Consider the following 25608-nt stretch of genomic DNA (forward strand, 5'->3'; position numbering starts at 1 on the left):
TGACTTTTCTTTTTTTTTTTTTGGACATGGCTAATATAGGAATTTATTTTGCTTGACTATACATATTTGTCCCCAAGTTTTCTGTTTCTTCTTCCACACTTTTTCCCTATCCTATTTTCTTGTTCTAAGCTCAGCCTTTGAAGGACATGACCGACCTCTGCCAAAAATTTACCCCACCTAGACCATCTTATCTAGGTGAATTCCTGCCCTATTCAGTGTCCCACTCAGGTCTGGGTGGAGATAAATTCTTTGATTAAATTGTCCAAGGCTAGGGATGATTTGGAAGTAAATAAACAAGTTCCCCCCAGCCCCTCATTAGAATAGGTACACCTTTCATTATAATATTTATTCTCTCTCGTTACTTGTTAACCAATCAGAATCTATTGCCACCCTCAGGAACACCCACTCTTCCAAGGGCATATAAGCATTGAGTGGGCTCCATGACAGGTCTTTGGCATTGGAGAGTGTCACTGACCCATTTTATTAATAATAAGCCAGCATTATTAAAAAAAAAAAGATTAATTACCCAGAAATTATGTCTCTCAAATTTTTTAAACATCACATGATACTGAGTGAAGTGAACAGCACAAGGAGAACAATTCCTATAATAACAACACTATGAAAACAGACTTAGAAATCCTGATCTGCCCAGTAAACAACCATGATTCCAAGGGGGGAAGGAGAGAAAATTTTTGTAGGTTGAATAAAGAAAATTTTTAAAAGTTGACTCCAATACTTTTGGGGGTGGGGGGGGGAAGAAGAGGGGGGACAGCAGAAAGGAATGCCCATATCTACTTTTGCAGACCTTCACTTTACTCTAGATTTCCATCATTTAAATAGTTATTTGAAAATATCACAAAAAATTTTTCATTTTTTTGCATTAGCCTAGTTTATTAAACAAAAGGTTTGTATCTGAACAACTTGACAATATGTAAATAAAAAGCTAGAGGCAGAAAAGCTTATGAAAATGACAATTTTATACAAAGCTCTGTAATTCAAACTTACAAATAAATATAAACAGGAAACAATTCTCTTAACAGTGACTGGCAACTTTTAACAGCAAAGGCTAAACGAATCCATGTGCAAACAGAAAACATTTTTTAGCAATTTGGTTATAGAAGTTACAGGAAAGACAACTTTAAAACCATAAAATTCTTTTGTTCATACTCCAAAATCATACTGAAAAGTAGGGGGTAGGAGAAGACTTTAACTATGCCCTTACAACATACAAGGGGGAGGGTGGATTCTCCCGATTCCTCAGCCACTCTGTCTAGAATCTTCTAAAATGATCATTAATCATTCTAAGGCTTAAAACTAGTCAAATCAAGTACTTCATAATACTGAATAACTGAGCCCTTAAAAAATAGTGCATTCTTTTAAAAGGTTTTTAATGTGTTTTAAAATGGGGCTTTTTTAAAAAAATGTTTTTATCTAAACCATTGAATTTTAGAGCAGAAAGGCCTTAGAACTCATTTAACCCAACCCCTTCAGCATTACATTATAGCATGAACTTTAGTATGAAAATAGAAAAATGGATAAATACATAGAATGATCAAAACAACATCATTTTATAATTGGTCTTCATAAATGAACTTGTCTATAATGTTTTGGAAACTATATACAGTTCCTAAAAAAAAAAAAGTGTCTTGTGCAATCCAAAAAAGAAAACATCATTGAGTGAGTAATCAGGTAAAAAGAAAGTCCTTTGAATTTAAAAGGAATCTGTCTTTTGATTTATCTATAGACTATTGGTGGAATGTCTGGTAAAGTTACAAAATACAGTATTTTGAGATGGGGTTTGGTAATATTAACAAGTGGTCTAAGGTTTAGATGGGCTCAGCTGAGTGATCCTATACTGCCACTTGGAGAGAAATCACCAAAGAAACTTAGAATTTATCTTAGCTTTTGGCACCTAATATGAGTGCTTTGGTGTTTTTTTTTTGTCATCCTGCTTTAGTTTCTATTTTTGGTAATCAAATTCTGCTTCATAAAATCTTAAATCTTCAGCAATAAAACAGATAACTCAATATATTCCTTTCAGCCTGCTGGAAGAAAGTACTGAGAAACAATGGCTAGGTTAAACCACCAGGGAAAGCACCCTATTGTGGCATAGCTCATGTCTTGAAATGTAACAAGTCCATACAGTAACTGCCTAGAGAGACAGGAAACATTGTCACCTCCCCCAACACAAGGCTTTAAAGGGGTGGAGATTGGGTTATGTCATTTGCCATTCAGTACATCAGTAGGTCACCCCATTCCCATTTTAGAGATGAGGAAATTGAAGAACCCGAAGGTTTTTAGGCTTTTCCTAAAAAGTTAAACAGCAAAGTTGTGACAAGGCCCAATACAGAGTGTGCTCAATTCAGCACCCCTTCAAACAGTGAAATAACTCCCTTTTGAGGCAACTTTCTTTGAAGCCACAACAGTGGGTACAATTGCCAATGCTTGGTAATACTTTGCCACATAGATCAGCATTGCATTCATTGTGAATGTGAAGTTAAAAGACATCCGGCTAAAAATGAAACTTAAAAACAACCACAAAACCCCTCCAACATTTCAGGTATGAACTCCCTACACAGTGTTTCCACTGATTATTCTCAAGTTGACCATGCGGAACCAGTCCCGAGTGCTTCAGAACTCCTTGCAGGGTTCTCTCTTCCAATGATGCCAAGCCAAAGTCACCAGGAGTCCAGGAACGAAGCTTTTGGGGACTCCATTAAGAAGCTAGTGATGGCTTCTGCATTAGAGCACTTTAATATTCCCTATATAAGATGCAGCTGCATGAGAGACAGTACAGAGTAGTACAGAGAGCCCACCTGGAAAACGGGAAGATTGGGGTTCAAACCTTTCCTCTGACATTCTGGCTGTGTGACCCTGGGCAAGTCACTGCTCCAAATTAATTCTCTAAGTTGCAAAGCAGTTGCTGACCTGCCTTGGTACACCAAAGTCCCTTGGCTGGGGGCTACCTATACCAATGAAATCATAGGTCCACCCCCTGTTCCCTATCATTGTATAAGATATTGCCAGCTAAAAGCTGAGCTATATAACAGTCATCTCGTCACAGAAGAAATTCGATCTTAGCTCTCCCTTTTCCCCTACAGAGTGCTACAAGATGATAGCCAAGACATGTCCTTTATGCATTGGATATCCAAGAACACTTAAATAGTAAGAAGAGACATTCTGACTGCAAACTTTGTACTTCCAGGTAATTGGTGAGGTGCATCTGAGGGATCTACATGAACACTTGGAGGGTCATTTTTGATCTGTTGCCTGCATCTCAAAATTTGTGATGAGTCAAGCAATGAAAAGCAGAAAGCATTACTGTTGCTGAAAATAGCATCCTTGTCACAGCGATGTCTGAGGCCATCTGTTCACTGTCACAAGTCCAATTTTTTTAATTGTTCATATGTCACAAAGAACTGTAATAGTCAGTTAAGGCCAAAAATAACTCCATTTTAATCTCAATAAAGAAACCCAATTCATGAAAGCAAACATGCTAATTAACCAGATTGCACCTACCAGTAGACTAGTTAGTCCTAGATATAGAGAGAGATGAAGTCCAGGGTAAATGCTGTGACCTGAGGGACACCAAAAGTATTCCCTTTTCCAAAAATCTCTCTTCTGTAGACCTGTCTGTAGCCCCCCCCCAACTCCTACTTGTGTCGGAAGCAACTCCAAAGAGCCCTAGTTAACCATATGGTACCTGGAAGCAGGCGCCTGGCTTTTCTCAACATCACATTAGCGCCAATTAGCTTATAAGATTAGTTAACAGACACGCTACATTCTGAGTAATGAGATACAGGATGAGGGAGTTGCAGAGAAGGAGAATTTGGCATCTGAAAACCCTGGAGGGAGGAGAGGCAGCATAAGGGGAAGAGGCTCATGCTGCTGGGACAGGCACTGAGGAAGAAAAGGGCTGGGGTTAAGAGACAAGAAGAGAATGCAAAACTGTTTTCCTACTCCACAATTTTGTCTGGATTCAGTCCTAGATTGGAGGCATTCAATTATCTTCTCTCTTCTGTGAAAACATGAATGTCAGCTATATAACATTCTCAATGCCTAAAACATATTAGCTAAAATTAGGCTGTCACGTGGCGTCATCATTAACTCCATTAATGCATGATCCATTGACACATCCGGGCTTCGCGCTATCTGAAAGGGAAATTCCAAACTTCTAAAGGAACTTAGATATACTTATTCTCTTTTTAAAAAAAGAACTCTAATATAAATATTTCTTACGATCGTAAGCAAAGGGGCTTTTTAAATCACTCCCCCTCTATTTTAAAGTAGCAACAATCAAGTGATGATTGCAACATGAACTAAAGTCACACTTTTAAATTCATGAAATCTCCTCTTACTAAATTTATCAAAATAAATAAACCAGACGAATTGTAAGTTGTGTGGGTTTCAGTGTAAATTCACTCACTTCTAAGAGCTGAAAATACACAATGAAATGTAGGCTCAATCACCTTTTTCTGTGATTTTTCGGTTTCAGTGCCTGGCACATGGTAGTTCCTTAATAAAAGCTGGATGAATTGAACCCTTAGATTTGTATGGGAAACAGTGCCAATGGGTGAATTCTTGAGCATGTTAATTTCAGGAAAACCTCTCTTATTAGGTTGTGTCTAACTCTATCAGTTCAATGAAGAAATATCATGTTTGACAAAATTAACATAACGAAGTAAGTAAGTAAGCCACATAATTGAATTATTAGCTGTGTGAAAACAGGAGCTCTGACCTTCTGAGAAAGGGAAGAAGTGGCATATTATATATGAGTGGGATGGGTAAAAAATTAAAGGCATAGATTCAGAGCCAGAAGGGAGCTCAAAGACCATTTACTCTACACCTCATTTTACTAGATAAATAAAATGACCTGTCCAAGATCACACAAGCAGTAAATGGAAGAAAGTCAGATTCAAAGCTAGGTCTTCTGATTTCCAATCTAGTATTCTTTCCATTACCCCATCTTCAGGCTTACTCAAGTTTTCTATAAGTTTGGTGTAAATTCAAGGTCTAGTATTAAGAATTATGTCACTTTTCCCTGTACTCATGTCTCAAAAGAACAAAATCTTTGGAAAGAACATTTTAAAATTTCTCCAAAAAAGAAAAAAGAGACACAAAACCAGTATTTTATGTATGAAAATGCAATGGATCGTGGCCTAATGGTAACTCCCAAAGAATATGATTAACAAATAACAGCTCTGTTCTTTAGAATCACAGTGGAGAATAAGTCCAAGACTATTATTCACAGCAACACCATCAGTACAATTTCAAAAATAGCATTCTCATAATTATATTTTTTCAGACTCAACAAAACAGGAAAGGATACAATAATATTCCAAGGACCAAGCCTCAACCAATTTGGCCAAAATCCTTTATACAAAGCAAAAAATCCTTCACTCTTCCATGTCTGTTGGGGAAGAAAGATATTATTTGAATTGTGAAGTGGTCAAAAGCATTATCAATTGCTGGCATATCCTATTTATTTATTTATTGTGAAAAGAAAATTGTTTCTAGAAATTTTTTTTTTAAGAGACCCATCCATTTAGGAAAAATCCAGTCCTTTTTGCATGGACTGATGTAAGACTAATGATCTATCTCTCTCCCACAGCACAGTGTTACATTCACAGTAGGTCCCAAGAAACTTGGTTTGAGTCAAATTCATAGCCTTTAATTTAATTTAATTATTTATATAATTATATAATATATTATATTATTATGATATAATAATATAAATAAATATTACTTATTTTTTGACTGATTGGTTGACTAATTTCCCTCTTGAGCTACCTGAGGCTTTAGGCTAGAAGAATAAGACAGTCTCACAAAACACTGCTATTTTCATAGGCTAACCAGAAAATAGTCATGAATGAGGAAAACCTGCTCTCTTCTACATAACTTCATACTTTTTTAAACTTGTCTCAGGAATGCAGAAACAGAACATTAATCCAAGGATTGAAATAAAAGTGAACTACTTAGAGTCTACCTTCCAAAGAAATTCTGTCCATTTCTCCACTTAAGACTTCCAGGCGCAATAGGATTCTACTCTGTTCATATATAGTCATTTCACAGCACAGCAGGGAAAGAAAGAAAATAAGAAAATAAACTTTGCTTTCCTGTCACTTTTATAGATTCCAAATTTGGACAAACTGGCTACAGTGAATAAAACCTCGTGAACTCTATTAGCTTAGATCTTTTAAATATTACTCAGTTTGATTTTACTGGCAATACTCTTTGCTTTTAACAGACATATATTCTAGTTGATCTGACAAAAGAATTATCAGTGGGGGCTCATGAACTGTAATTTTCAGCAGATGCTCACCTAAAGTGTGCCTTGACCTTAATTTACCTCAGAAATAAGCCTTTCAGAAGGTGAAATGAAAGTAAGTGTACTAGAGAGGAATTCTCAACACACACACACACACACACACACACACCCTGATACGTATACACATATATCTTCCAAATTTCTTCCTAGAAATTCATCGTTACCTGTAACAAGCAATCCAGGGTGCTTTTGTAACCAGAATGTGTTCCATCTCGTAAGGCTCTCTGATTCATCATACGTGTTCTCACAACATCGATAGGATTTGAAGCAAGAGCTCCAGCCAAACCACAGGTGAAGCTTGATCTAATAAGAGAGAGAGCCAAGTTCTGATACCTGAACTAAACACCATCATAAAATATCAGGTAATAAGCCATTCCTTCATTATATTAGACTTCTATAGAGGGAGCAAAGGAGTATGCGGTGGGGAACCTGTGGTCTCAAGGCTGCAAGTTCCCTACCCCTGAGTAACAGTCAGGCTATGATTTATCAGGTCCATGTCCATTCTGGTTCTATAACTGCTTCATCCTCAAGAATTATAGCATTAGCTTTGAATATCAGACATAAATTCAAAAGCCTCACTAGTAATAAAACAGAATCACAGAAATAAACAAGATCAAAATCCATTCCCCAGGAGGAGGTAAGAACTCTAAGTATATTAACAAACAGTTCTCCAAAGAATTATAAATTATTAACAACTATATGAAAAAATACTCCTAATCACTAATAATGAGAAAAACTGAAATCAAAACAACTGTCAGGATTCACCTCATACCTAGCAAATTAGCAAAGATGACAAAAGATAGCAATGGTCAATGATGGAGGGGTTATAAAAAGACAGGCAACAATAATACATTTTTGGTGCAGCTGTGAATTAGTACAACCATTTCGAAAAGCAATTTGGAATTATGCATATAAAGTGGCTACATGTCAATACCCTCTGACCCAAAGACTCCACATGCAGGCAGGCAAACGAGCATAGAGGCCATTGACAGGAAAATCCCCATATATGCCAAAATATTTATAACAATATTTTTCTAAAATCAAAAAAACTAGTAACAAACAAAGTAGATGCCCATCAGTTGGGGAATGGATAAATAAACTATAGTAGAAGAATGTAATAGAACATTAATATAATGTAAGAAAGCATGAATATGATGAATACAGAGAAGCATGGAAGACATATAAACCAAGGCAAAGTAGGGGAAGCAGAACCAGGAAAGCAATACGTATAATGACTACAACAATGTAAATGGAAAGAACAAAAACAAGAGAGCAAGAGAAATGGAATGCTGTGAAATTATAATGACCAAAATTGGCTCCAAAAAATAACTATGAGAAAATAACTCCCTCCAATTCTTTTCAGAGTTGGGGGACTATAGGGGTGGAATATTGCATATAACATCAGACTATCTGAATATTTTGGTTAGTTTTACTGAACTTTTCCCCTTCCTTTTTTTAAAATTTGTTACCACAAGGGATGTTTCTCTGGGAGAAGGTGAGGGGAAGGATGAGGTGGGAAATGTAAATAATCTAAAAACAAGATATCAACAAAAATTTATTTTCAAAAGAATCATGGAACCATAGGAGGGAACCTCCTTCCTTTGGCCTCACTCATTATTTTTTTCTGGGGGGGGGGGGCCCAAGGCAATTGGTGTTAAGTGACTTGCCCAGAGTCACACGGCTAGTAAGTGTTATGTGTCTGAAGCTGGATTTGAACTCAGGTCCTCCTGACTCCAGGGCCAGTGCTCTATCCACTGTGTCACCTAGCCGCCCCCTTTGGCCTCACTTATTCACCCAACCATTTCCAAATCAATGCCATCAGCTCAGTTATGGGGGAATAGATGCCCATGTTGTTAATAATAATTAACCTGCACAGGAACTGGGCCTGGGCCAAGGATTTCACTGGCACAGATTTCTCACCCTAGATGAGAAAATTTTACCTACCAATTCAGGTTGGTACCTTCTCTGCAAATTATGGTCATAGAGACTTGCCTTGTGCACTGAGAGGTTAAGTGGATCTCTGCAGAGTTACACAACCAATAGGAGTCAGAGGAAGGATTGGAATCCAGATCTTCTTGACTCCAAGGCCAGATCTCTGGACATATAATATTTCTTTAAAATTCACAGGGTGCTTTACAAATGATATCTTATTTGAGCCTCATAACAATACTGTGAGGTAGGCACTATTTTACAGATGAGAAAACCAAACCTTGTAAAGGTTAAATGATTTGTCCACGGTCATACAGCAATAGTCAGACCTAGAGCCTTCTCACTCCCAGGCCAGTATAACATGTCAAGCTATGGCTCGAATGTAATTTTTCTTAAAAGGAAAGCTGCTCTTTAGAAAAGATTCCACAGCCCCCTAGTTTTTATGTCGTGATGGTCCAATCATAACTGATAAGAAACATATTGAAGATATCAATATGGGAAGGAATCATTTTAACAACTACTCTATCTTTTCACATACTTGTTCAGGTTAAGATACAGTACTAAAATTTTTGGGAAAAAACAAACAAAAACAAAATAAAACAAAAAAAAAGAAGAGAAAAGTTAGAAATGACAAAATGAAGCCCATAAAACAGATGTCAAACAGCAGATATAGAGCTGACAATGTTTTACTGACAGTTACACCTTGGTAACAACATGAAGCATCTCAATCCCCTGCCCTCAAGTTACCACTTCTCTGATTTTAAATTCATTTCCACTTTCTTTCTCTGAACCCACTCAGAGGCTCTCATACTGCTCAGAACTTATGAAACCAAGAAAGCTCAAAGAGAGTCTTAGTAATGAACAGCAAGTATTAGCCCTCACTTCATGCAGACTAGATTCTTCCTTGTGTAGCCCTGTATGAATCTGACCTTCTGAGCTAAAATAACCCTGCAGAAATCAGGAATGGGTCCTCTTCTACCACATCCTTGCAGGGCTACTCCTTGTCATGATGTCTATATCTTGATTTTTCTTCACTGAGTTTACTGTTCTTTCTCTTTCCCTAACAAATACCATTATCTTTTCCATTAAAAACATGATCTAATCATCTGTTGAAGTCTTAAATGCTGCAGTTAGCTTGGGGCACACTTTTTTTTTTTACATTCTAAGAAATCAGAAAGGCTTGCAGGGCAGCTAGGTGGCACAGTGGATACAGTACCGGTCCTGAATTCAGGAGGACCTGAGTTCAAATTTGGCCTCAGATCAAACACTTGACACTTACTAGCTGTGTGACCCTGGGCAAGTCACTTAACCCCAACTCCCTAAAAAAAAAAAAATTAAAGGCTTGATTTTGAAAGCAAACCTCAACATCGTGTCGAAAATTGAAGAAATTTAAAAAAGAGTCATACAGTAAACAGGCTGCTAACATCTGGAAGTTCTTATACATGTGTGATTTCCCTTTTCGTTATAATGATATCAATTAAACTTTACTTGCTTTAATAAGATGAACTGTCAGTATATGCCTTCGTGATTTGAAAACTCTTAAAATTTTACACATTTTCATATGTATATCTATAACAACTTCCTTATATGTGTAACCAAATTAAATTTCCATAAGTGTGTATTGACAGGCAGTGGATAGAGAGCTAGCTTCAACGTCATGAAGACCTGGATTCATCTTACTTCTACCCTGGCTCTGTGACCTTAGGCAAGTCACTTAACCTCTCAATGCCCTCAGGCAATTAAGATTCTAAATTGCAGGTCTTTGGAGAGAGGCACTTCCTACATCTCTGAAATCACTAGTCTGCTCCCTGGGAACTAAACAAACAAACAAAAAAAGGATATATTAAATCTCAATTTAATCCCCAAACACACAAAATACTTTTTAAAAGATATTGCATGGACATACAGAAAGTGTGTACAGACAGTATCTTCCATCAGGCCAGAGAGGATGAGATGCTTCTTGGTGATATCATAGACTGGTAATTCCACTCCAACAACAATAGCAGCTCTCTGGGCAGTAAGGGACACTCCCTGAATAAAAAAATAAACAGAATATAGCAAATTCAAGTTTATCTTATCCAACATATACTATACTTCCAAGAGGCAAAGTTTACACTGAAACTCGCCAAATAAACACAGCCATCATTAGAGAGCCAAGAAGCAGCCTCCAAAAATGGGAAAACCCAAGTGTAGGATATCAGTACAAAACTACCTTGGAATGGGCCTAATTTCCTGTGACAATCATAAATTATTCATAAGTAAAGAGAAACATGTGCATTCAAACCACACAGGAAGTATTCATTATTACTTAGCAACTCTTGAAGTCAATTATTCACAAAATGTTTTCAAATTGCAAATCAGTCACTGCTTGTTAAATAGTTCCACTTTACAAATGGGAAAATTAAGGAAGAAGAGATCAGTATGGGAGGGAAACATTTTAACAGCTACTCTTCCTTTTCTAACATTTGCTCAGGTTAAGATACAGTACCGAAAACTGGGAGGGAAAAAAAACAAAAGAAAATTTATAAATGACAAAATATGAACGTAATAGCATATCACCTACCTATATATAGGTAATATCATAGTGCTATCATAATGAAAGCACTTTTTAACCTTAAGGAATATAGAAATGCGGGTTACTATTATTATTATTAGGGATAGAGAGAAGAACAGGAATCAGACCTGTGATTTCACTGGGATAGGGAGCTACCTGGTGAAGAAATTTCCTCTCCTAGTACAAGTCAGAACCTTCTCTACCTTTTACCCTCTTAGAGAAACACCTAGAGCTGTGAGAGGGATAGACGTTAGCCCAAGGTCTTCCTGGCCCTGAGGGTGGCTCTCTACCCTCCAAGCCACGGCTGACTTTCATCAGCATCATTATCACCATATATAATATGATTTCAATACTTGCCTTCCAAAGTCCTCTTGTTCCCTCCTGCTGGTAGATGTTGATGAAGTTCCCTATCATTCCTCCTTGAATCACGTTGCTTTGAGCCTGCATTCTTATCTAAGGATTATTTTTAAGATCCAAGTTAGAAGAAACAAGTGTGTTTTCCTCCAAATATATGTACCTGAAGACTACTGGTTAATAATCAATAATAGGAAAAAGAAAGTACAACACAAATAATACCCCAAGATTCTCATCAAAAATATCTCCCACCCAAGCTAATTTAGAGCAGGGATTATGCCTTAGACATCCTTTTTTTTTTTGAGATCTTTTTTAAAATATTTTCCCCCCTCCCTATTTCTATCCCCAAGATGGTGTGCAATCTGATATAGGCTATACATACACATTTCTAATAAACATATTTTCACACTAGTGATGTTTTAAGTAAGAATTAGAACCAATAGGAGGAACCACCAGAAAGAGGAAACAAAACTCAACAGAAGAAAAAAATAGCAAATAGTATGCTTCCATCTGCATTCAGACTCCATAGTGATTTCTTTGGATGTGGATAGCATTTCCCATCATGAGACTTTTGGAGATGTCTTAGATCCTTGTATTGCTGAGAAGGGTGAAGTCTATCAATATTAGTCATCACACAATGTATGTCTTAGACATCTTCGCAATGCCTATACAATACTAGTAGAACCAATGACTTATTAATAACAATAATAATCATAATCTTGTATACAGCAGACACCTAATAAATGCTTGTTCACCCACTGATGCACTGAAAAAATAATGCCCATAATTATAAATATCAAGATTTTAAAATCACAGAATTTTTGAGATGACTGAGAAATAATAATGATGATGATGATGATTTGCATTTATACAGAATTACCACATGCCAGATATTGTGTTAAGAGCTTTGCAATAATTACCTCACTTAATCCTCACAACAATCCTGTGAGGCAGGTGCTCTTATTATCCCCATTTTACAAATGAAGAAACTGAGGCAAAAAGAGTTAACTAAGTGATTTACACAGGGTTACACAGCTCGTAAAACATCTGATGTCACATTTGAACTCAGGTCTCCCTGACTCCAAGCTCAGAACTCTGTGCTGGCTGCCCCAGATACAAAATATCTGATAATGGAAAGAAAGGAAATCTCCTTTTGTTACATGAGTAACACTAAAATTAACACTGTTTCCCTAGCAGTAACTAAGATGGCTGAAGAGAAGAAGTGATGGCAATTGGCATGTATCTTATTGAGTCGTGGATGCAAAGGAACCATATACATCTACCCTGTGACTACGCACTTAGTGAAGAGGTAAGCATGTGCTGGTGTCTAGCCTGGCTCCTGAATTCGTTACTACAAGCTGAGCCGCTACTATTTTCAAACCACCGCTCTGAAAGGTATGCAAAAAAGGGCAACATGGGACTCTTGCATGATGCCCTTTTATACCACCCTCACTTGAACTTATCCGTGAACTTCTCAAGTGACAGGGAGTTCACACAGCTAACATTCTAATATAAAGATTGCTTAATTCAACCTGGGGCACTTTTTTTTTTAGGAGCAGGGATTTCTCTTGAATACCACAGTGTTTTTCTTACAAAGCATGGACACTTGATAAATATTAATGGAACTGAAAGGAATACTTTGCTAACTTGATTTTCTCAGGGGCAAATGATTTGCTCCTAATTTGGACAGGGAATCATCATCGTCATAATCTTAACTTTCTGAAAGATCTCTCAGGCTTCAGCAAAGGCCTTAACCCCAGGCACTAAGATATTTCGCCAAACTTCTTACTCAAAATAAGGGGAAGCCGTGGCAAAGTCAAAATTCAAGTCACTTCACCAGGAGAACAGTACTTACCTTGAGATAAAAAAATATGTTCCTTATTTGAAAGTTAAAAAGCACCCAGCAAAGGTTTAGAAGCTACGGTTTTTAAGAAAGAACATTCTGCCTCAAGTTTTCACTCTCTTAACTTTCTAGCATCGCAGCAGTCTACTGGTATCATGCTTCCTGCTTTCTGAAGACACCCATGTTTTCCTGCCTCCATGCTTTTAAGGCTCCTACTATTCTCTGGGTGGAATTCTCTTCCCAGTCCTTGCTTCCATTTACTCAATTTTGACTCCCTCAGGGCTCAGCTCCAATTTTCTCTCTACCATGAAGCCTTCTCTGATAGTCCCATGCAGAATCATGCTCTCTCTTCTCTGAATTTCTCTAGTACTTTGTATCCCTTTTATCACATGTTCATATTAGCCCTGCTAGGCTTCTCATTCCTTTCTAAATTACTGGACCTTGAAAGTGAGTTTTCACTACTTGTGACTTGCTATTTATAGTTACCATCATGATCTGATAATGTGGTTATGGGATTTAACTGTATAGGGAGGGGCCTGTTATACACACACACACACACACACACACACACACACACACACACACACACACACACACACACGCATCTTTTATTTACCCAGTTACTAAACTGCAAATTTCATGAGGTCAAAGGATGTGTTACTCTGCTGTATCTCCTGTAAATACCCAGCACACTGCCTGGCACAGAAAAGGTGACCAATATAAATTTGCTGAATGAATGGTCACCTTCTAATCCCTAAAAATAGGATTAACAAATACAACATCTAATCCCATTACTGCTCCAGGTCATTATGTTCCAAAACTGCTAAAATCCTTTAATTAATTGGACAAATCTACTTAACCCTTTAGTTTGCGAATGGCAGATCTTTTCTGAGGTGATCATTATCAAATAGCACTTATGAGGCAAATTAACCAAACAAGAACCCTGTCCTCTATGAAACCTCTACAATCTCTAATCTTGAAAGTAACTTTAAAGTGGAAAGAACAATTCACCCCCAGTTTTCCCATATATAATATAGGCATACAATAGAAAGTATGTTTCTTGAGGACAGGGGCTATCTCATTTTTGTGTTTTTATTCCCAGAACCAAACACAATATCTGGTATACAGCAGACATCTAATAAATGCTTATTGACTGGGGCAGCTGGGTGGCGCAGTGGTTAGGACACTGGCCCTGAAGTCAGGAGGACCTGAGTTCAAATCCGGCCTCAGACCAAACACTTGTCACTTACTAGCTGTGTGACCCTGGGCAAGTCACTTAACCCCAATTGCCTAAAAAAAAAAATGCTTATCGACCCACTGATGCACTGAAAAATAATGTTCATAATTATAAATATCAAGATTTTAAAATCACAGAATTTTTGAGATGGCTGAGAGATTTAGGGTTTGCCACAAAGTTACAAAGCTGGGCCATGGCAAAGCCAGGACTAGAACCCAAATTTTCTGAATTATCAATAGGAAGTGATGTTCAGAAAGTATAGTAATATGCATCCTAGATTTCAGCAAAGCATATAATAACACCATTTCTAATGAATAAAATAAAATAAGGAAAGTTTTCAATAAGAGTAATGTTAACTGGGCAGGAACAAAATTTACTCTCCTTAATTTAAGTAAAACTCAAAATACAAGTATTCCCTTTTGATTCAGTTCAATAATTATTTAATTAAGTGTCCACCAGGTAGGTACAGAACATTGTGCTAGGCGCTGGAGGAAAGACACAATTTTACACAGGATATGGTCCTTGCCCCATCATGGAACTTATTAGTAAGATGATGTGGCATATACATGAATAATTATAATATAAAATATTATAAGTGGATCAGGAAAATTAAGGACCATGTAAGTTAAGTGTGGAAGATTCTGGAAGAATTCAGGAAGAAGGCAGCATCTAAGCTGGGCTTTAAAGGAAGATACAGAATGCCAAGGGCATTCAGGCTATAGCAAACAGCAAGAATAAAGGCAGAGAGCCAGGAAATCCCTAGATATATACAGGGGACATAGAGAGCAGCCCAGATGAGCTGAAGTGTAGGGTATCTTATGAGAGATATGGGTAGAAAGGCACCCTCCAGCAATGGGACCAGGCTGTGAAGAGCCTTGAATGTCAATCTTGAGTGTGAACTTTACTCTGTTGGTAATAGGGACCACTAGAAAGGCTTTAAATAGAGGAGCCATGAGACCACATCTATGTATACAGATTAGTCATGAAGGGATGTGAAAGATGAAGGGGAAAAGAGATAGTATGGAAGCAGGAAGACTGATTAAGCAGCTCCTTTGCATATGTAGAAAATTTCATAAAAATTAAATTCTAAATTGATCTGTGTTTTAGGGAAGATGCTCTACTGATTTTGATTCCTTTTGGCAGCTAAACATCCAAGTGAATTATATCTACTATGTGCATCTAGTAAAGTAGCTTTTACCTACTAAAATCCAATGGAAGTTTTTCTCAAGTGTAAGGCACATAGATGAGCCTACAAAATATGTAAAAGTTTTGTATAATAACTTACTTTCAAAACATCTGTTGGATTGGCAATGGATGAGGAAATAACTCCAGAAAGAATCCCACACATGACATTTAACAGGAGGGTTTCATCTGTGAGCAAACAAAAGAACATCACTATTTTGTCTTTGATTTCAATAAGTTCTTCACAGGGAGAGTCGTAACTCAGTTTGTGCAGTGAGCATGCTTTTTAAAGATGAAGGTTGCTGAATCTTAATTTCCTTATCTGTAAAATGAGGGTCAGAGTAGCACCCATCTCACGGGATTGTGGTTCAAATGAGCTGATAATGTATATAAAGTGCCTAATAAACATCAGCTCTCATTATTATTATTATTTTTTAGGCAATTGGGGTTAAGTGACTTGCCCAGGGTCACACAGCTATTAAGTGTCAAGTGTTTGGTCTGAAGCCGCATTTGAACTCAGGTCCTCCTGACTTCAGGGCCAGTGCTCTATCCACTGCGCCACCAGCTGCCCCAGCTCTCATTATTATTATTATTATTATTAATCTCATCATTATTATTCATGGGGTGATGGAAAAAGAGCTGGCCTCAGAGCCAAGAAGACCTGAGTTCAAGTCCCATCTCTGACACATACTGATTAGAAAACTCTAGGCAAACATAGTACTCTTGGCAATCAAGATTCTAAGCTGCAGAGAAAGTGTTTATCTGCAATGACAGATAAACTTCCTCATCCTGAAGTTCTCTATACCTATGAAATCATACACCCACCTTATCATCATCATCATCATCATCATCATCTATGTACCTAGTATTTCCCTCCAACAGTATATAAACTCCTTAAGGGCAAGGACTCTTGTTTCATGTTTGTATCATCAATGTCTAGCACAGTACCCAGCATATAATAGGTGCATAATATATGCCTGCTGGATTGAACGTAGCTGTGACAAACATTCTTGTCATTTTACAGATGAACTGAAAACAAAGTCACAGAGTCAACTAATTCACAAGCATTTATTTAGCACCTACTGTGTGCCAGGCACTTTGTTAGACAATGGGGATGCAAAAATAGAAAACTGCTCCCAAAGGGCTTATATTCTCTCTGATGATAGGGCCGGATGCAGAATTCCTAATTTTGACATATGATTAGCCTGCTAATCTATACTGCTCCGTAGAAAAACAAGAAACAGTTAATAGGATCATAAAATTTCCAAGCTGGGAAGGACCTTAGTGATCATTTTGTCCAGACCTTTCATCAGACAGACGAGGACAATCACTAGAAATAGCTGCACAGATTTTTTCCTCTTGTTCCCTAAGCCCTTCCTGCTTACCAAAGCTGTTCAAGTGCCAGCTGTGTTTTAGCTGGAAGAAGAGTTGCTAGGAAAGTGTTCGTTTAACAGCAGATAACCTGGAATGGCCTTGTTTAGATAAGAGCCCACAGTCTATTGGTAAACAACAGAAATGAACGGATCTGAATACAGTCAACCACCCACAATCCCTTTTTTTGGTATAGTTTTGCTTAATTGCTATGGAGTTTTTTCTTTATTAATTTTTTTGTTGTCCTTGACACACTCTCTCTCCCTCCCTGTCTCTCTCTCTCCCTCCCTGTCTCTCTCTCTCTCCCTCCCTGTCTCTCTCTCTTCCTCCCTGTCTCTCTCTCTCTCTCTCTCTCTCTCTCTCTCTCTCTTCTCTCTCTCTCTCTCTCTCCCTGTCTCTCTCCCCCCCCCAATCTCTCTCTCATTGTTCACACATTTGAATGTCTGCACATATTGCTGGAGGCTACAAACAATTTGAGGTAGTGTACAGACTTCCTATTTTTTCAGTGTGAAAGAAATCCCAGTATGGAAACGCCAAGGCAGCTAGGTGGTTCAGTAGATAGAGAGAGAGTACTGAGTTCAAATTTCAGCTTCAGACACTTAACTGTGTGACCTTGGACAAGTTGATTAACCTGTGTGCCTCAGTTTTCTCAACTGCAAAATGGGGATAATAATAGCACCAACTTCCCAGGGTTGCCATGAGGACCAAATGAGATATTTCTAAAGAGCTTAGCACAGGGCCTGGCACAGAGTAGGCACTTCACAAATATTTATTTTCCCCTCATTTTGATCATAGGATCATACATACAAGCTGAAAGAGACCTTGAAAGGTCTTTAGTCCAACATCCTCATTTTACAGATAAGGAACTGAGGCTCAAAGAAATTACATGACTTGCCCAAGATCACACAGGCCATGCGGGGAAGAAATTTAGAGTCTTAGTGATTTTCCCAGAGGACTTGGAAGATTAAATGACGTGCCCACAGTGACATGGCTAGTAAGTGGAAAAGGACATAAATTCTGTTCTTCCTGACTCACAGGCTTAGCCTCTAAGCCTTTAAGCCATGTTTCTTCTCAAAGCAAAGTTTATCATAATATCTTTTTTACAAATAAAATATTTAAACTTATTCAGAGGTGTCTTTGATAATGTCAAAAATGAACAGAAGATAATATGATACCAAACTGTAATGAAATCAGAAGATAGACAACCAAGCCCACTAGGAAAGAAATTTAAAAAAAAAAATTTCTCACTCACCTTCTGGTCGATCAGCAAACATTCTCTTCAAACTCTGATAAACACCTATCTTTATTGTGCCATAAGAAGCCTGCCGTAACATTGCAGGGGCAATCCTGGTGCAGCCAATGCACAAAAGAAACGTAAAAGAAGAAATGCCAATAAGAAACATAAAAATCATTTGAAATTACCCTGAAGATTCACATGCATAGATCAGGCAACTATCTCAGAGGGACTCCATTAGAAAACATCGGAGGTCTTTTCCAACTTGAGATGTTATGAACTCTTTCCTATGAGATGGCATAGCATCGAGGCTGTAACACTAGACTTGGGAGTCAGGAAGACATGGATATATTTCCTACCTCAGTTAGTTACTAGCTGTATGACACTGTGGCAAAACACTTGACCCCTCTCAGTCTCAGTTTCCTCATCTGTAATATGTGGATAAAAGCACCTACTTCACAGGGATGTTGTGAGGATCAAATATGTAAAGCATTTTGCAAACCTTAAAGCTCCACATAAAGGTCAGCTATTAGTATTTTTCTTATACGATAGGCTTATCTTTCACACTCAAATTGTATCAACCAATTTCTTAATTCAAAGCCTAAGTTCAATCATCTCACCTCAATATAGGAAATTAGGCTCTTTTTAATTTTTGTCATTTGTGTTAGCTTAATAAATATAAATCAGCAATCAGCCTTTCACACGATCAGTGGAAATATAAGTGAACACATAATTCTGACCATCAGCTACTGCCAGAATTAGACATATGAAGAACTGTAATGTACAGAAAGTCTGAGAGACATAGTTTCTGGGTAATTAAGCATTTTATTAATTGTGCAAGTAGGGGCAGTTAGATGGTGCAGTGGATAGAGCACTGGCCTTGGAGTCAGGAGGACCTGAGTTCATCAGACACATAATACTTCCTAGCTGTGTGACTCTGGACAAGTCAGTTAACCCCAACTGTCTCACTAAAAAACAAAAACAAAAACAAAAAAAATTAACTGTGCAAGTATATAATTAATTAAGTGATTAATTACCTAGAAACTATCTCTCAAACTTTCTATACATCACAGAACATTATTCATCATAAAGGATTTCAGTTTCTGTCTGCAAAGCATCATGAAATATGGTCACTGATTTTCGTGATTCATTTTATAGGATCATAGATTTAAGGCTAAAAAGAACATTAGAGATTATCTGATTGTACACTCTCATTTTAAAGATGAGGAAACTGAGGCCAAGAGAGATAACGTCCCCCCAAAGTCACCCAGTAGTTAAGTAGAAGAGCTTGGATTCTAACGCATATCTCCTGATTCTACATCTAGTACCCCTACCTCTATACATGTTAATATAGTGAAAACATTCTGCATTAGTTGGGATGACAAGTATCACTTCGGTACTTATCTAAGGTAGCGGTTTTCACAAAGTATGATCTGTGGATCCCTGGGCATTCCAGAGACCCCTTCAGGGGTCTGAAAGATCAAAACCATTTTCAAAATAATATTAAAAAGTTATTTGACTATTAATAGGCAAAATTATTGCTCCTCCCTTTTCCAACTGCATATTGTGTTAAGCTGGATTTTCTTCATATACCTCAATCAAAACAACATATCACAAAAGACTAAATGCAGAAACAGATAGGAGAACCTAATTATCTTCTATTAAGCTAGACATTAAAGAAATTTACAAAAATATGTAAAACAATGCTACTTTTCTTACTATTGCTTTTGTTTTGGAAAATAGTTATTATTCATTAAAATATTATAATTATATTAACATATGATGGGTTTGTTATTATTTCAAATGAATTAATAAATATTTTTAAATTTTGTCAGTTTTTATTTCTAATGCAGTAAATATCAATAGACATAACCCATATACACAAAAGCTCTTTGGGGTTCTCAGTAATTTTAAAGACTGTAACAAGGTCCTGAGGCCAAAAGGTTTTAGAATTACTAATCTAAACAGGCCATACACTTAAAATGAAATCTATTTGAAAGGTAAAAACGTACAAAAAACAGAGATAGCCTGAACTAAAAAAAAAATCACTGATTTTTACACAAGGTAGATGTAGAAGGGAAAGTGCTACCTCCATGCAAATCAAACAACAAACACAGTACTATACTACACAACATATAATATACAATATATAGATTACAGAAAGATCTCACTGACTCGGGATAACATAAGTAAATAAAGGTAATTTGAAACAATGGAATGTCTATATTTGAAGTATTAACAATTAAGTGTTGCCAAATGCAGCAGACAACAGAAAAATAAATGAATAAAAATTAAAACTATGAAAAAAAAATCTTGATTGTTATCACATGTTCAAAGATCATAAAAATCCCTTTTATTTTCTCTTTAACCCATTCTACGGAGAACTCTATTGATTTTAGAGGTTTCCCTCACCACTAAAAAAACTAAATGCACAATAAATTTTATTTACCCAGAATACAATGCTTTCAGTCCTTCTTCTCTGAATATCCTTACTAATGCATGTAACATTCCTCGATATCGAATTTCCTTGAATTTGGCATCATTTTTCTGTCCCTGAATCTGGAGACGTGTCTTGGTTAAATCAATTGGAAAAGTACCTTAAAATGTAAAATACAGAAATTAATATAGGAACTAATTTTTTAAAACTTCACTCTAGGCTACATAAAAAGAAGATAAGAATTAAACAATAGTAGTTACATGATAATTTATTTTTCATATTCCCTTGTGTTCAGAATCAAAGTCAATAAAATGATGCAAGAAATTTTCAGTGCTGCACATACACATGCATATATGAAAACATATATATTTATGTATACAAATATATGAAAGCATTTTTTACATACACACACACACACACACACACACACACAGTGTCCAAAATGTTGATGTTTCCTCATTGAGTTTTTTGTACAAGCTAAGTAACCCCAAAAAGAAAAGCAATGAGACCTTAATATTTTTGTGTCTAAAGAAACAAATTAATACCCAGAAACTAATAATTAAACAAATTAATATGCTAATGGAAATCAGATAAAATGTTCATTTTCTGAAGAACAAAAAATACCCTAACTTCCCATACACCAAAAAGGTTTAACACTATTCACTTAGAAGACACTAGTACTTAACTGACCATGGACTTGTTTATTGAGTACTGAGTTAGGAAGGCAATTGTAGACACAAAGCCTGGCTTTTAGGTATTTGCAATCTAAATGGGAAGACTAAATAGTTACAAGTGAAAAATACATATAGTGAAATACATATTGTAAAGTTTTTATAGAGAAAGAGGATCAAAGAATCTCAGAAGTTATCTAGTCCAAATCAAAGTTGGGTCAGAATCCTTCTACACCATCCCTGTAAGTCAAGGGCTTTTTACCTAGTTTGTGTCATGGACCCCTTTGGTAGTCTGGTGAAGCCTACGAACCTCTTTCCAGAATATTTTTAAGTGTATAAAAATGAAAGACACAGGATTACAAAGGAAATCAATTATACTGAAATGCACTTATCAAAATATTTTACAAACAAGTTCATAGACCATAGGATAAGAACCCTGCTATATATACTCATCCAATTTTTAAAAAATAAATTTCTTTATTTAATATTTTTTCCCCAGTTATATGTAAAAATAATTTTTGATATTCATTTTTAAAACTTTGAGTTCCAAATTCTCTCCCTTCCTCTCCCCATCCCTCTCATTGAGACCAATTTCTTAATAAAGATCTCTAGTGACAGGTAACTTACTACTCATTTCACTTCAAGACATATATGAAGTACCTACTGTGTAAAGATGAATGAGATAGGTGCTTGAGAAAATATAAATTTTAGATAGAATGGTCCTTGTCTTCAAGCAGCTTATGGTCTAGTAGGGGCATAAGACATACATAAAAATATCTAAAACATATACTATTATATGATAAGTGCATTAAAAGAGGTGCTGAAAGAGTACAGGATAAAGCCCAAAGGGGAAGGTAATTAGTAACAGGGGAGGATCAGAGGAGGCTTCATCAAAGAAGGCGCATTTGAGTTAGGTTTTAAAGGATAAGTAGCATTCCACAGGCAAAGATTGAGAAAAAGAGATTATTCTTGTTATAGAGTACAAAAGCCAGATGCAGAAAAGCATTATATGCATTCAAGAGACAAAAGAGTCAGCCAGTTTAACTAAAGCACAGAATGAAGTACAGGCAAATCTAAGATAAGTGTGGAGGGGAAGGGTGGCATCGGATTGTGAGGGGCTTTGCATATCATACAAACCTTAGATTTGGAATGAACCACAGAAGTCAATTTGAATTATATTCAAAGGGCAATAAGAACCATTGAGACTTTCTGAGCAGAGTAGCAATAAGACCAGATTTATGCATAAGGAAAGTTAGTCTAATACATGGTTTGGAAGGAAGAGGAATATAATAAGACTACTGGCAGTGAAGAGAAGAGAGGGATGGGCTGACAAAGGCGTAGGACTGTTTTACTTGGACCCAGAGAGCAGAACTAAGAGACTGGGACCAAAAAACCCTTAATTCCTTGCCACACCGGCCTGCACACACACACACACACACACAGAGTTTGGTCTTCTTTAGTTTTCTCTTCTCCAAGTTCAACATCATTAATTATCAAATAACATGGTTTGCAGTCTCGTCACCATCCTGCTCACCATCCCGTTTCAGCTTGCTGCTGTTCTTTTGAAGAGGTGGCATCCAGAACTGAATACAGTACTTCTGTGCAATGTGACCAGGGCAGAGCACAGAGAAATTCCAGGCAAAATTATCTGTTAATGCCACCTAAGATCAGAACCTCTTCTGCCTGCCATGTCACACTATTCACTTATATTGAGTTTAGAGTTCACTAAGATCTCCAAGCTCTCTCTTTCTCCACACACACACACACACACACACACACACATCTACATATACATGTATGTATGTGTGCGTATATAGTGTGCATGTACACACACACACACACCATTATCTACTCACATCAAACCTAACCTACATTTTGGGCAGCTGACTTTTGAACTCAAACGGAGAACTTCATATTAAGCCTTATTAAATTCAGTTCATCGTTACAGCCTGCCCAACAAGATCTTTTGGGATCCCAAGTGGGTTATAAAACATATTAACGATTACTCCCAAATTTCTGTCAGGGTCATCTGAAAATCTGACCAGCATGAAATCTATGTTTTCATCCAACTCATTAATTAATTAAAATGTTGAACTAAACAGACAAGGAATGTAGCACTCTTGTGGAGTCCTTCGTCTAGACTAATATAAGTCCATGAATCCTTCCCCTTTGGGTCTCTTTGATTATTCAGTCAGATCCAAATTCATGGAACCTGCATTATCATCAAAACCACAAATATTCATTGTGCCCATAAACATAATATGGGAAACTGCCAAAATTCTAAAATCCTGTTATACAAGCCAATTCATTTTTTTTATTTTTTTTTTTAGTGAGGCAATCGGGATTAAGTGACTTGCCCAAGGTCACACAGCTAGTACATGTCAAGTGTCTGGTCTGAGGCCAGATTTAACTCAGGTCCTCCTGACTTCAGGGCCAGTACTCTATCCACTGCGCCACCTAGCTGCCCCTTATACAAGCCAATTCAACCAATATTTATTAAGCACCTACTATATGCAAGGCATCGTGCCCTCAAGGAGCTTACATTATCCAATCTCCTCCTCCAACAACAGGCAGCACAAGAGACTGAACTAGATGAATTTTGAGATTTCTTTTGGCTCTCACTTTATGATACTATGATCATGACCCACCGTCTGTTGGTGTTATGGTCATTTCAGTTGTGTCCAACTTTTTGTGATCCTATTTGGGGTTTTCTTGGGTAAGATACTACAGCGGTTTGCCATTCCCTTCTCCAGCTCATTTTACAGATGAGGAAACTGAGGCAAACAGGGTTAAGTGACTTGCCCAGGGTGACATGGCCAGTAAGTGTCTGAAGGTCAGATCTGAACTCTGGAAAAGGAGTCTTCCTGACACCAGGCCCACCATGCTATTAACTGCACCACCTAGCTGCCACAGTCTCCTCTAGTCATTTCTCCTTAAAAAGCAGTAAGGTTCACCTGATATGGCTTTTTTTTTTGCTGAATCCATGCTGGCTCAAAATTATTATCATTTTCCTTTCTAAGTTCTGATACACCATCCCTCTTGCTGAATTATGACATAAGAAGTAGGTAACAACACAGAGAACGTACGCCGTTAATCAGCAATCGTCCCATTCCTGCTTCTACCTACACTCAACCAGGAAACTCTATACAATTTTTCCTCCATACAATGTGTCTTCTATTCCACCTCCACCCACATGGAGCTTTATCTAACTTTGCCCTAGATCAACGGAAAAGGCAGACTAGAAATTCTACTGGGCAAAAGAAGTGTGCTAAGGTTCAAAAGAATTCTCAGAATATACCAGACTAGGGAAACTTGGACATGATGGAACTCAATAACCTAGAATTCAATAAACAAGAAAGTATATATTACTTATGAAAGAATGCATCCGATTTTTAAAAAAACCACCTGGAAAACTGGAAAGCAATCTGGCAGGAAATAGGCTTAGACCAACATTTTATATTATATTCCACAAAATGGATATTTGATATTGACATTAAAGATTATATATTTTAAAATTTAGAAGAAAAGCTAGGGTTCAAAGGATGAGTATGGACAGCATATCAAGAATCTGTGGATAATCAGGAGCCAATTAAGTAATTATAGATACAGTGATATATATCCTATATGCTCAAGAGTCATTAGAGTGATGCCAGCCTATTAGAGTTTCGTTCTGTATAAACATATAAACTGTGAGTTACCTGCAGCACTGGAAGGAGAAAAGGTAAGACAGATAAAGAGGAATGGCTGCAAACAGTACAGACAAATGACTCCAAAATTTCCTTTGGCCCACAGATTTAGCCCTTCACCCAGTGGACCTTGAACCACAGCTACTAATAAACAGCCAAAATGGCTTCTTTCATTGAAAAAAATTTTACCAAATATTGAACATTTTGAACTCTGAAGTTAATGCCCCATGACCCAATGCTTTGCACTTGAGATTTGTTTACATTCAAACAGTATTTGTTGGTTTAAGATTTAAACACCACTACGTGGCACGACTATGTGGAACAGGCAAAATAACACAATTATGTGACTTGCTATCCTTACCACATTCTGCAGTGATAGAGGCCAAACCTCCGTAGACAAATGGTTTCCAGCTAGGAGTGGACATTCTTCTGGTCTATGTTTTCTCCCCTTTTCAACTGACTGAAGCACATCAATGATTAATAGGGCTATTTCCTACAGACACACAAATAAGATATTTCACAGTTACAACTTCTCACAAGACTGAGTTTATTTTCCCTAAGCACTTCATATTTTCTTTCATTTGAGAGAAGTTTGAAAAGAACCAAGGGTAGGGGTCCCCAAACTGTCAATAGTACAACAAAGGTCCTTGGGAACAGATACTAAAACATACCTTCCTCCTCTCGGTAGAAAAGTGAGGGGCTACCAGGGCAGAATGTTGTATACATTGTCAGATGGGTCACTGTATCAGGTGCTTTTGCTGGTGTTTTTCTTTGTTTAACTG

The 25608-nt window shown here is 37.1% G+C and overlaps 1 protein-coding gene across 5 annotated transcripts in view; it reads right to left on the bottom strand.

Annotated features, from left to right (window-relative positions):
* Positions 1-959: 959 nt before the first annotated feature.
* SLC25A30 (solute carrier family 25 member 30) overlaps positions 960-25608 on the bottom strand; it is a 37410-nt gene continuing 12761 nt past the window's right edge. Inside the window, exons 2-11 of one of the 5 annotated variants that reach the window (XM_020971357.2) lie at positions 25498-25605; positions 25188-25319; positions 20482-20629; positions 18051-18145; positions 15531-15616; positions 11169-11264; positions 10164-10288; positions 6493-6631; positions 5330-5410; positions 960-3419 (exon numbers count right to left, since the gene is read on the bottom strand). In XM_020971357.2, coding sequence (XP_020827016.1) covers positions 3378-3419; positions 5330-5410; positions 6493-6631; positions 10164-10288; positions 11169-11264; positions 15531-15616; positions 18051-18145; positions 20482-20629; positions 25188-25251 — 876 coding nt within the window. In that variant the 5' untranslated portion in view covers positions 25252-25319; positions 25498-25605 and the 3' untranslated portion in view covers positions 960-3377. The other 4 variants (XM_078147586.1, XM_078147585.1, XM_078147587.1 and 1 more) reach the window with 4 other exon arrangements.

This window comes from Phascolarctos cinereus, unplaced genomic scaffold (genome assembly GCF_003287225.1).
Source record: "Phascolarctos cinereus isolate Bilbo 61053 unplaced genomic scaffold, phaCin_HiC Scaffold_7;HRSCAF=346, whole genome shotgun sequence".
Classification (NCBI taxonomy): Eukaryota; Metazoa; Chordata; class Mammalia; order Diprotodontia; family Phascolarctidae; genus Phascolarctos; species Phascolarctos cinereus.